General features: G+C 39.0%; 1 protein-coding gene across 3 annotated transcripts in view; it reads left to right on the top strand.

Moving 5' to 3' along the window:
- Positions 1-13,251, top strand: part of ARHGAP24 (Rho GTPase activating protein 24) — a 397,185-nt gene extending 383,934 nt beyond the window's left edge. For all 3 annotated transcript variants that reach the window (XM_040967005.1, XM_040967007.1, XM_040967006.1), the window contains 2 exons: positions 7,466-8,543; positions 11,562-13,251. In XM_040967005.1, coding sequence (XP_040822939.1) covers positions 7,466-8,543; positions 11,562-11,805 — 1,322 coding nt within the window. In that variant the 3' untranslated portion in view covers positions 11,806-13,251. The remainder of the gene's footprint in view (positions 1-7,465; positions 8,544-11,561) is intronic.
- Positions 13,252-13,482: the final 231 nt, after the last annotated feature.

The raw sequence follows: 13,482 nt of genomic DNA, 5'->3' as shown, positions 1-13,482 counted from the left end.
TTAAACCATGAGTGAGTGAAAGACTGATCAGATGACGGGATGGCCAATTCACAGGATCGCAGGGGGTAGAGGAGACCCATGTGTCAGTAGCTGCAGAGGCTGCTACTGGAGCCTGAGAATGAAATTCGCTGGAGAAAGCGGCACAAGTGCCACAAATGGAGAACCTGGCACTGAACGGGACCACTCAAGTCCATGTGTAGACCTGTGAACCATACAGCTTACAGATAAAAATCAGCCCGCGGGATAGAATCCACTAAATTGTAACGGCCCAGGGCAAAAGAGGCACAGGCAGCATGAAGTAGGGTACTGACACCTTCCCCTCAAAGGATCATAAGACTCAATCAAAGAGTTTAAAATATTTCAATATGCACCATAGCATATTGATTAAAATTTGTATATTGGTTACAGATTGACTTGATTGGACCTGTAGACATTTCCTACCCCGAATTTTATTGATTGTATATGCCTGGTTCAATTTAATATAGTCCTGTTTCTCCTATATTTTCCGAAATTTGGAATTTTGTCCAAATTAATAAAATTCCTTTTGCATAATAATATGTTTGTTTTATTTCTAAATCAGAGGCCATATAACACATACTTATCTCTGTTTGGGGGAACTTAATATATGTCCTAAAACTATTAATTCACCAGAAGACAAAATGGTGTTATTATATCTTTATTTTTTCTATAATTTTGTTGTGATTAAATTCACATAAAATTTCCTGTCTTAACTCATTTTAAGTACACAGTTCAGTAAGAGCAAATGCATTCGTACTATTGGGCAACTATCAATACTATACATCTCGAGCTCTTTATCTTGCCAAATTGAAACTGTGCCTATTAAACACATCCCTCCTTCTCTCTGCCTAGTTCATGGCAGCCACCATTCTACCCTCTGTTAAGATGAATTTCAGGTCTCTGGGTACTTGATGTAAGTGGAATCACATGGTATTGTCATTTTTGATGGACTTATTTTACTTACCATAATGTCTTCAAAAACATTCATGTTGGGTTACTTTAATTTTTGATGTAATAATCAGGAGATTTTGCCTGAAACACCTCTTTTTTCTCATCTACTACTTAGTATCTGCATGGTAATGTTCGTATATATAAACAGCAGGGTAGACTTCTCGAATCTCCACCTGACTTACAGTTCTTCCAATTCATCATAAAGTATGCTTCCTTCCTGTTAGTCCTTACTTCAAACATACACACACACACACACACACACACACACACACACACAGCGCCATAAAATTCATTGAAAAAATGCAATTAAGAGATAATGTAAATGTTTCTTGAACTCTTGGAAATCTTGTGTGTGGTTTGTGTGTCTGTAGTGTGCACATGAAACTCTATGTTGAATGCTCCTCATCAGTTGAATATTTTTTATGTTTCCCTAGCTTAGTGGTTCCCAAATGTGGACCACTAAACCTGTGAGGCCTGGGAGGCAATAGGAGATCTAGGGGTTCATATTTCATTACAATATGAAGTTTATTTTGCCATTCTGTAGTCTCAGCATCTTTATTACTGCGCAAAAGCAATGAAGGGTCAAACAACTACTTTCTTAGTGTGAATCAGGATGGCCTTGCCAAGTTCTGCTAGCATGATGCACTTCACAGCCAGGCATTTGCAACAGGTCAGAAAATGCTAATTTTTAAATAATTTTAATCAATCCTACCCTAAGAATACATTTTTTTTTCAAGTTCTGGTGAAGTGATGAATTCTCTATATAGGAAACATCTGCATTATAAGTAATACAATGATTTGCTCGAGGAAAATTATTTGTGTGGTTATTTAAGATATGAGCAGTTCTCATTTTACTTGAACATCTAACAAACAAGCATCTAACAAACTGTGAATATGCGGATGAGCATTTGACACAAACTTTCTCAAACATGAACTGAGTCAACTTTTCACTTTAAGAAATGTAACTGGCAGAATTGGTTGCCGTTGATAAAATTTGAACTTTCTTGAGAAAAAAAACGTAGCTAACACCTTCAACTTGACAGCTTTCTAAGACTTAACTGCTGTGAGATGAGATTAATGTTGGCATGAACAAATACATCCTTGATAGTATGAGTCAATGTGTCTGTACTTGGGAGATTGAGATAATTTGCTGAATTTTTAAATAGTGTGCTATAAGAAAGCTACACTGGTAAAAGATCCATTTGGTAGGAATGGTGTTTGTCACAGCAGTTAAGATGCCACATGGTATGCCCGTGTTCTACATCAGAGTGCCTGATTACCAGTCCTGCTTCACTTCTGATACCAACTTCCTGTTAGTGCACACACAGGGACACAGAAGTGATGGCTCAGGCATTCGGTTACCAGCCACTTCACAGGAGATTCTGATAGAGTCCCCAGCTCTTAGTTTTTCCCTGGCTCTGCCTTGGTTGTTGCTGGCATTTGGGCAGTTGGCCAATGTGTGGAAGACCTCTCTGTTTCATGTTTCTCTGTGTGTGTGTATGTCTGCCTAGATTTAATTTTCCTAATTGAAACTTTATAAATAACCTAGTTTCGGTAAAATAATCATATCTGATGATAGAATTTAATCTTTAAAACAGTAATATTTTAAGATATTTTTTCATTTGTTTATTCACTTAATATTCAGTAAGGTAACTACTTTGTGCCATGATACTAGGAAACCAAGAATTAGATATAGAAAATGTTGAGAGATCTACAGAGGACAAATGAAACATCATGTGAGTTTGCATACAAGGACTCTGCTCAAGAGTGTGGCAGGAAGTTCTAGAAATCAATAAACAGTTCCTGAGAATTCCATAATGCTTAAAATAAAGTGACACACAGAGATAATGGGAGGTCCTGATAATAAGGTGTTAGGGTCCTCCGAAAGTGTGGATAAGGCACTTTTGTGATAAGTATTTGCCTTATCATAAAAGGCAAAACGATGGGCCCATCCTTTCAGAAATTTAAAGCAACCTTAAGAATGCAGTGGAAATTTAGCAAAGAAGAGAAGGATTGAACATAAAAGATTTTTTCTTTAGTCAGTGAAAGGATTTGGTATATTCTATAATTCAATCTTTACATCTCACGTATGTCAAAACCCACAGAACACGCTGCACAGTGAATTCTACTGTAAATCATGGATATTATCTAGTAATAATGTATAAATATTTCTGTATTAATTCTAACACTAATGCAAGATTTTGCTACGGGAAACATGGAAGAGGGTGGTGGTGAAGAAATATTTGCAGATCCTCCATATTCTCTCTATATTTTTACAAACCTGAGAATGCGCTAATGCTCTAAAAGCAAAGAGTATTAATGTAAAATAAAATGATGCAGATGATCTTCCAGCATTCAACTCTAAGCCAGAAAAAAATCAACACCTCTAGAATATTTTTTTAGACAGCTCAATATGGAAAGTTCCTAATACTTTTTTAAAACTACAAAATTCAAAGCGTGTAAATAATCAGGAAAATTTGAGCTGTGTACAAAAGAAAAAAATAAATCATAGAAAAGGACCCAGACATGACTGACTGAGCCAAGTCTGCCAGCAAGATATTACAAATTATACACACACATTCAGTAAGGCAAACATCAGTATCATGAAGCAAGGAATAAAAGACATTTTAAAAGTGCAAATGGGACTTCTGAAGATGAAAATCATAGCTAACATGAATATTGCATTGGAAGGATTAGCAGCAGATTGCAGATTGGAAAAGACAAACACTAAACAGACATTTAAGGCACACAAGTAAATATAGAAGAAACTATCCAACTTAGTGAAAAGGAAAAATGCAGATTTTTCCAAAATTGGTGAAAAGTATACAGATATTTCAGAAGTTCAAAATATACAAGGAGAATGAACATAAAAAGACGATGCAAAAGCATATCAATCAAAATGCTGAGAATCAAAAATAAAAAGAAAAATTCAGAAGTGGTGTGACAGTCGAAATACACATTACATACAGAGGAGCAAGGAGAAGAAATACAGAAGTGCTCTCGTAAGAAAGTATGTAAACCAAAAGGCAGACCAAAATCTTTACACTACTTTAGAATCAAGCCAGACTTTATAAACATATATAATGATCTTTGAAAATAGAGTTTGAAGACATAAAAAAAAAAAGCTCAGTGAATTCATCACAGTCCTGCCCGTCAAGATCAAAATACCCATTTAAATAAATAAATAAAAGGACACCACTACACATCTCTCACAAAGTGCAACATGAATGTAAAAAATACCAAGTTTGGCTAGTAGAAACACAAATTGTTAAGAGTGATTTAACATTTTAAAAAGTTCTTTTAAACTTAAAACATACCAATTATAACACTTTATAGAGTCATGTACTATTTACCAAAGAAGATATAAGTTATACCTTATAGACAGATATCCATATTGATTTCATTTATATTAGCTCCAAACTGAAAACAAACTTATTCTCTGTCAACTAATGAACAGGCAAATGATTGTAGCACATTTATAGAATGGAATACTAGTCAGTAATACTGATTCAGCCAAGAATAGCAATAGAGGGCAAAAGGATTACACCAATGAGAAATGCTTTTACATGATAGACTACACACTGTTACCATTTACATGAAATTCTATAAAAGGCAAAACTATGGTGACAGAAAACATATCAGTGGGTTCCATGATCAGAAAATGGAGAAGGGGAGTGTTGGGCTACCATGGATTACAGGATTTCTGTGGAATGACAGCATGGTGTTACCATAACTATGCCCATTTTGCCTAAATTCACAAATATCTTACTGATAGCTTGAGGCATGCATGAAAAATGATGCATGTATAAGTTATTTGCTGTAAACATATTATAGCTATATTGTTTTGAATGCTATCTATATGTTTTTAAAGAAAAGTTTGAATTCTCACACAATTCCTATAAAGAGAAGTGCTAGCAATATGGTATTTAATTTCTACCTATATGAAATTTTTGTGCAATAATATGCAAGCTATTGTGCAAGTGCTGTGAGATGACAGGATCTGCATGGAGTGTTTGGCATGGTCTGGGCCTAATACATTTTAAAATATTAAATTTGCCTTATTTTTGATGATGTTTACAAAATTAAGAGGGATGCATGTCCATGTGGACTAGCAATTAGGGTGGGGGGCCGAAGATTGGGAGAAAATGGATGAGACAGTTGCCTCCAATCTCCTTTTTCTTTCTGGTATCTGGGAAAAGTGGAGAAAGAAGGGGAGAGGGCCACTCCTCTTTGTTTGGATTTAATATTCCCCCATTTGCATTCTGTAGAAGCAAATGCCAGAAGAGGATATAAAAATAGGGAATGTATAATCTGTACAGTGATATACACACCATTACCATTTTTAGCAAGCTAGACTATCCTAAAAGGCTGTTAGAATTTATCATCAAGAAGCAGTTGCCATTTATTGTTCTAGGGACTAGATGAAAGCAACGCTTCCCAACATGCCAACAACAGTACTAAATTTGTAGGTCCCTGACACTTTATAATTGTGGCAAATTTGCTCTGCTGTGGCTATTCATAAATGCATCACGGAGACCTGGAGGATGTCTCACTTCATTTAATTAAATGTCTTCCATCGTTCACAGCTAGGATGAAAAGCAAGGCAGCTTGGAATGTGGATATATCAGTGATGGCAAAAGGTCCATCGTACCAGAGCACGAGGTAGAGTGATATATAATAGAAGCTCAAACCTTTCAAAGTACATGTGTCACATGGACAGATAGTAAAGGAGCATGAAGTACGCAAATGCCTTCCAACACCATACATAATAATGACACTGTTGACGGCTATTTTAGCTGCTCTAAAACCTTCTCAACAGACTCATTGTCTTGGAATTAGATGAGACTATTAAAGGAAGAAAAATGTGCATAGGATTCATTTTATTCAACCTTTCATCTCACACAGCTTTGTAATAATCTATGGTGAATCTATGGAAATCTATTGTTTTTCATCTCATTTAGTGTTTAGAACTCTCCCAAATGTATTTATTGCTTCTATGCCTTTATATACCAAGTCAACATATAGCAGATTAAGAATAACAAGACTATTAAACTTCACCTTGGTCACTTACTAACCCTCCCAGTTTAAAGTTTTTCATCTGAAGAAAAAAAAAATTAAGCTCCATCCCTCAGACTTTTGAGAAGCCTACACAGATTCAATTGAAATGTTTCTATCACTACAGTATTTCTCAAACTTCAGCATGCAGAGGAATCCCCTGGGGATATTATTAAAATGTAAATTCTCATACAGAATTTTCATGTGGTGATTCTGAAAATGTCAAGCTTCCCTGTGATGCCAATGAGTGCTACCCCTCTGTTTCTTCTTGGAGTCTCCCAAATGCAGTACAACTACAAATCCAGGTGTTCCCTGTGCCCCCTAAGTGTCTCCTTAGTTAGATTCTGTATCTTACCAGGCTCTCTTGAAACCATCTAACAACAGATCTCAGACCTGGGGCCTTGTCAGTGCTTGCTTTACATTTATGATTTGAATCATCACAGAAAAACCAGCAATATAACTGAATGTAATGTGATAGATTCTTTTCCCCTGTCCAAAATCTTCTTTTGCTTTAAGCCAAAGAATGGCCAGGCCCCAGGTCAGGTTTCTGTATGAACAACCTATCCATCAATGGCTCTTTTAGAGGAAGTTTGCATTTTTAAAAGCCCCTTTCATTATTTCCTTCACCAAATCACACATTATAAGTATTTAATATAGAAATTGGATTTACTAAATTGCTTTCCTAAATTTACTTGTCAAAGACTACTTTTAGGATCTCTAATTAGCATTGTATGAATATACTTTAGACATCAAACTGGTATATTTCAAGCCAAAGTAAAGATAAAGGATACTTGAATGAGACCCTACTGTTTCATTATTTTGACATTTTATTCCATTTTATTTCATTTGCAACCCAGAGGCAGGTTAGGGGAGAGGTAAAGAGAGAGCACACACCTGCTCCCCTTTGCTAGTTCACTTACCCAAATGTCCACACTGGCCAGGCGGGGCTAGGCCAGAGACAAAGGCCGTGCCAGAAACACAGTCCAGGTCTTCCAGATGCCTGGCAGAGATCCAGCCATGTTAGCCATCATTGCTCCCTGCTGGGTTCCACATTAGCAGGAAGCTGGAAACAGGAGCAGATCTGGCATTTAAATCCCAGCACTGCAATATGGGATATAGACATCCCAGACACATGCCTCTCCTTGTGGATACATTTTAAAAGGTAATACTGAATAAGATTCTTAGGGAGAGGGTGGGGGCCTCAAGGTAAGAAAGTGATTTATATATCTAGGGTTTAGAGATGTTAGGGTAGAGAAGCTCAGCTTACAACCTGAAGGGGAATGTACAAGAATGTACTTTGAGATTTCAGCTGGTATATGATGCAACCCAGTAAGTCAAATCTCTGCCCTTAAATCACTTAACTGTATTTCCTTAAGAGCAACATTCAATCTAGAAAACTCAAAGACTCACACTGCTTTATTTTTTTTCTGTGTGATTCCAGGTACCGTGGTGGTCCAGCAGTTGATGTCAATGATGATTAGCAAACATGACCGCCTGTTCCCAAAAGACGCAGAACTGCAGAGTAAGCCCCAAGAGGGGGTGAGCAACAACAACAATGAAATCCAGAAAAAAGGTGCCATGGGTCAGTTACAGAACAAGGAGAACAATAACACCAAGGAGAGCCCCGGCAGGCAGTGTTCTTGGGACAAGTCCGAGTCTCCCCAAAGAAGCAGCATGGAAAATGGATCTCCCACGGCTCTATCAGGCAGCAAAACCAACAGCCCAAGGAACAGCGCACACAAGCTGGATGTCTCCAGGAGCCCGCCTCTCATGGTGAAAAAGAACCCAGCCTTCAATAAGGGAAGCGGAATAGTCACCAACGGGTCCTTCAGCAGCAGCAATGCTGAAGGCGGGGAGAAGACCCAAAGCACCCCCAATGGGAGCTTACAGGCTAGAAGGACCTCTTCCCTGAAGGGGTCTGGTACCAAAATGGGCACGCACAGTGTCCAGAATGGAACTGTGCGCATGGGCGTTTTGAACAGTGACACACTGGGGAACCCCGTGAATGGCAGAAGCATGAGCTGGCTGCCCAACGGCTATGTGACCCTGAGGGACAACAAGCAGAAAGAACAAGGCGGAGAGTCTAGCCAGCACAACCGGCTATCCACCTACGACAACGTCCACCAGCAATACTCCGTAATGAACCTTGAAGACAAGCAGAGTGTGGACAGCGCCACCTGGTCCACCTCCTCCTGCGACATCTCCCTCCCCGAGAACTCCAACTCCTGTCGCTCCTCCACCACCACCTGCCCAGAGCAAGACTTCTATGGTGCGAATTTTGAGGACCCAGTTTTGGATGGGCCCCCGCAGGACGATCTTTCCCACCCTGGGGACTATGAAAACAAAAGTGACCGAAGAAGCGTGGGAGGCCGAAGTAGTCGGGCCACCAGCAGCAGTGACAACAGTGAAACGTTTGTTGGAAACAACACGGGCAACCACAGTGCCCTGCACAGTTTAGTTTCCAGCCTCAAACAGGAAATGACCAAACAGAAGATAGAGTATGAATCCAGGATAAAGAGGTGAGTTACATCTTCTGCTTGTAGGTGCTATGGGCTAGGGTTTGCACAGAAACTGTCTTTCAAGATGCCAAAAACATTCTTTGTATTTAGATTAGAAAAAGAAGAAAAAACGTATCATTCTGAAACTGGAAATGTAGGTCTACCTTTCTTCTTCTTTTTTTAAGATTTATTAATTTATTTTAAAGGCATACAGAGATGGATATAGAATGGGAGATACCTTCCATCTGCTGATCCAGCCCCTAGTTGTTTGCAGTAGGCCAAGCCAAACCCAAAAGCCTGAAAATCCATCTATATTTCCTGCATGAGTAGCAGGGACCTAAGCACTGGGCCATCCTCTGCTCTCCCAGGAGTGTTAGCAGAGCGCTGGATCAGAAGTGGAGTGTCCAAGACAATGGCTTCTCAGCACAGGCAGGGGTTTAACGCACCACACCACAACCCCAGCCCCAGACCTTTCTTTCTGAAGACATTGAGAGAGATATTTGTTCTGAGATCTGAGGTATATTTCATAGACTCTGATAAAGTAATAGAACTTTCCAACAGAGTGCTGTCTGGATGGGTCACTTCACTGTGGCATTCTCACCACAAAACAGGCCAAGGGAAAGCCCTGAAGGGAGGTGTCAGTGTGGTCGAAGCTGCCAGTTGGCCAAGCCACAGATAGACAACTGCCATTTAATTTTCCATAATCCCTGTTTATACTTCTTTAATTTTTTTAAATCCTTGTTAATGCTACCCCACAAGTATTGAGGAAGAACGGATGGGTTGAAAAGGAGGGTCTGGAGGGAAAGGTGTTGGGAGGAAGGTGGATAAGTAGGTAGATGATACAACATTTTGCATTGTTTTGTAAGGTGAGGTATGTTTTCTTTGCTTTTTAAATATTTAGGATTTGTGCTCTTCTTGCCTCCTTCCAATTTTACTTTTGTTAGAAATAATTCTTAGAAAAATAAATTATTAACATTATCTTCCTAGAAAATACCATAGTGTGATTAGAAAAGTTCATTTCTATAGTATTAATCATTTGACTGTTCCTCTGTCATTGAGTCGGAATGATACGTTCATACATGAACAGTAGAGCAAGTATGTTAATCCAACATTTCAAATCTACACTCCTCTCCCATGCTGGAGGCCTCTCCTCTGTGGCTATCTGAAAATGAAACAGGACAACCAGCTCCACCTCCAAGGACTTTTCACAACTGGAGGGCCTTGCGCTTCTTCTTTCTAGTCTACATTTAAGTTTCTTCCTCGGCTGTGATAACCCAAGATGGTCTTGATTTATTTTAACTCAGAACATTATGTGTTTTACCAGCATTTTTGTTTGCGTCTATTATGGCGGTTGATTTCTATCCTCAACTCAACTTGGCTTGCTGCATATTTCATACGAGTGCCTGACATACACATAATCAGGTGTTTTAAATACTGTTTTGTGGTTTTCTTTTTAAGCTTGCTTCATCAACCAATATACATTTAGAAAACGAGGATAAACTCTAGAATAATTGTCAGCAAATGCACAATGGCACATTCTTATAGAAAAAATGTGACCATGCGTTTAAAATGGCCTCCTAAGAAAGAATAAAATAAATAAAAGAATAAAAGATAAAATAAAGATAAATAAAGATAAAATAGATAATAAAGAATAAAATATATTCTTTCAAAAAAATTCTACTTGTTATAAAGGTATTCTTAGAATGTGGATTAGTTATCAACACATGTGCGTCATTTTTTTTCAAAAGAATAAAATAATTTGAATTTTGATTTCTAAGAGTTACTAAAATAACTGGATTTCTGGGAGCTATGCGAAGATTGGCCTCTCAGACTTCAGTGATAGGTAAACATGACTCAAACCCTTGGGACTGTAACTCAGGAGAGGGAAAGTGGAAAGCCAGATATTACCAGGTTATAGCTTTTAAAAAAGATTTATTCATTTTTCTTGGAAAGTCAGATATACAGAGAAGAGGAAAAACAGAAAGACCTTCTATCCTCTGATTCATTCCCCAAGTGACGACAATGGCCAGAGCTGAGCTGATCCGAAGTCAGGAGCTTCTTTTAGGTTTCCCACTTGGGTGCAGGGTTCCAGGCTTTGGGCCGTCCTCAACTGCTTTCCCAGGCCACAGAGGGCTAGAAGGGCAATGGAGCAGCCGGGGCACAAACCAGAACCCATATGTGATCTCAGTGTGTGCAAGGTGAGGATTTAGCCTCAGGGCTACTGTGCCAGGCCCCCCAGTTTATATGTTATAATAAACAAGACCTTACTACTTCTTTTGGGCAAACAGTGGTGTCTGTGTGTATACATGTGAGAATATTTGAATACATTTATATAAAATGCAATTCATGATAACCTTATTTTGGTGTAAAAAAACTTGAAATCAATGTGCAGCTTCTTCATGATGCACATTTGTTGCTAAGATCTTGTGTGTGTGTGTGAATTTCATCTTTTTTACCCCAATTTAAAACTTACCTTTAGGACCTATCACAAAAGCTGTATGAGTAGTTGTGAAATAATACAACAGAATGACAGAATGAAGTATTTTCTTAAAGATTTATTTATTTTTATTACAAAGTCAGATATAGAGAGGAGGAGAGACAGAGAGAAATATCTTCTATCCGATGATTCACTCCCTAAGTGACTGCAACAGCCAGTGCTGAGCTGATCTAAACCCAGGAGCCAGGAACTTCCTCTAGGTCTTCCACACAGGTGCAGGGTCCCAAGGCTTTGGGTCATCCTCAACTGCTTTCCCAGGCCACAAGCTGAAACCTGGATGGGAAGTGGAGCTGCCAAGATTAGAACCGGCGCCCATATGGGATCCCAACGCGTTCAATGCAAGGACTTTAGCTGCTAAGCCACGGTGCTGGGCCCAGAATGAAGTATTTCAAAACTATGAATGTAGCATCATAGGTTTGCAAGGGTTCATTCTAATTTCCCATTGTAGAGACAGAATCTAAAGAAAATATCTGTACCCCTCTCGTATATGTAAAATAAATAAAATCTTACTCTTTCTTCTTTCCCCGTCTCACCCTTCATAGCTTAGAACAGCGAAATTTAACTTTGGAAACAGAGATGATGAGCCTCCACGATGAACTGGATCAGGAAAGGAAGAAGTTCACAATGATAGAGATCAAAATGCGCAACGCCGAGCGGGCCAAAGAGGATGCTGAGAAAAGAAATGACATGCTGCAGAAAGAAATGGAGCAGTTTTTTTCCACATTCGGGGAGCTGACTGTGGAACCCAGGAGAACGGAGAGAGGAAACACGATATGCATCCAATGAGCCTGCTTTCTCCCACTGTCTCTGATGGCTCTGGGAAGGACAGGGGAGGTCGGGTGGGATCCTGCGGGGGATCAGGTGGCTGGTCACCTGACTGTACAGAGCACTAATGGGTGAAGGAGTTATCATTTCCAGGCATTAACCATCCATATTTGCAATGTGTACCAAAGTTATACCATGCCTCATAATGCTACTGTCAAGTGTTACAACTGGATATGTGTATATAGAATAGTTTTTAAAAGTGAACTAAAAATGAGAAGTGTATCTCAAGAATTATTTTATTGCAAGTCTTGTATTTAAAATGTTAATATGTTGTTGCGATTTAGCTTGCTTTCAAGCTCCACCCCTTGCACTTAACATAAGCTATTTTTGGCATTGTCTTATCATTGCTTATTTTATAGATCACTATTTTTATTTCCCCTTTTTTTGCTGAAGAGATGAAGATAAGCAGAAATATAAATATATATATATATAAGGCTATATGAGTTATTAAAATCAAAAGAATTCTTGGTGGCTGTGCTGTTTGTGCCAATAGATCTTACCATGACCAAAAAGAGAAATGTAAATAGTTTTATAAACTACAGTTGAATCACCAGGGACCTCGAAGTTGCTCCTTGAACTCTGCTCCTGGCTCCACTTGTTTTGGTTTGTGAGATGATTTTACACAGGCACTTGGAGGAGGTCTAAGAACAGTCTCCTTCCCGAGCCCGGTCTGCCTCACCAGCTGTGACATGCATCTCCTAAGCAGGATGTTACATACAGGGCACAGAGTGATGGCGTGTTGCATATGAACACTCCTTATTGGTTGGCCTGTTCTGCTGGACCAACTCTCTAACTGCTGAATGGTCCGTAGGTAAATTCTTCCTGCCATACAGACACTGAGAAGCAATACTTGCTAACTAAACCATGGCTGTGTATTCTTCCCTTAACAAACCTCTCCCCTCTGTCCCCAACAACTGCTGATGGGGATTCGAGCAGTTACATGGTGTGACCAAGTTCCTCCTGGTGAAAGTGGTGGAGCGAGTAAAATTTAATGACATTTTTCTTCCACTCATGAGGGCCACTACCATCTGGGATTCTCTGCACTACAACTTGCAGTAAGGAGATGATGATGATGATGGAGGGAATGGGGGGGACCAAGAGGAAGAAGCAAATTTGAATATTTTGTTTTTGGTTTTAACAATGTCATGTTTCGTGTTAAGACATACTCACTCATGATGATTGTAAAACACGGATGGTGAACAGTCCAACTTTGATGCTTTGCTGAACATCCATGATGCTGACAGTGAGCATGAGAGACATCCAGGAATCTCTGGATTTGGAGTTTGGCTAAAACAATTCCTCACACTTCAGTAAGACAATGATAGTTGAGAAGCCAAGTAATTAAGTCTCACATCAGAATGAAAGGTCACAAAAGGTTTAATCAGAAATAAAGTCTACTTGAGTTTATGGAATCTGCCTTGTGTGGAGATTGTGTATTGTGTGTGTTTATTTTTGAGAGGGATGGTGATCCTGACATCATCCATTTGTACCATTGTCCTGACTTTGTTTATATCTTCAAACTGGGCAAGCCCTGCGGTCTTTTGGCATTAACCGACGTCTACCAAGCAAGGAAGAACTTAACTATCACTAGTTGTTTTTATTATACATGCGTTCATTTTTCTATGAAAAAGAAATCCA

This window comes from Ochotona curzoniae, unplaced genomic scaffold, assembly GCF_017591425.1.
Source record: "Ochotona curzoniae isolate NIBS_2020 unplaced genomic scaffold, NIBS_Ocur_1.0 scaffold_4506, whole genome shotgun sequence".
NCBI lineage: Eukaryota > Metazoa > Chordata > Mammalia > Lagomorpha > Ochotonidae > Ochotona > Ochotona curzoniae.
Note: the sequence above shows the minus strand (reverse complement) of the source record. Positions and strands in the feature narration are given on the sequence as shown.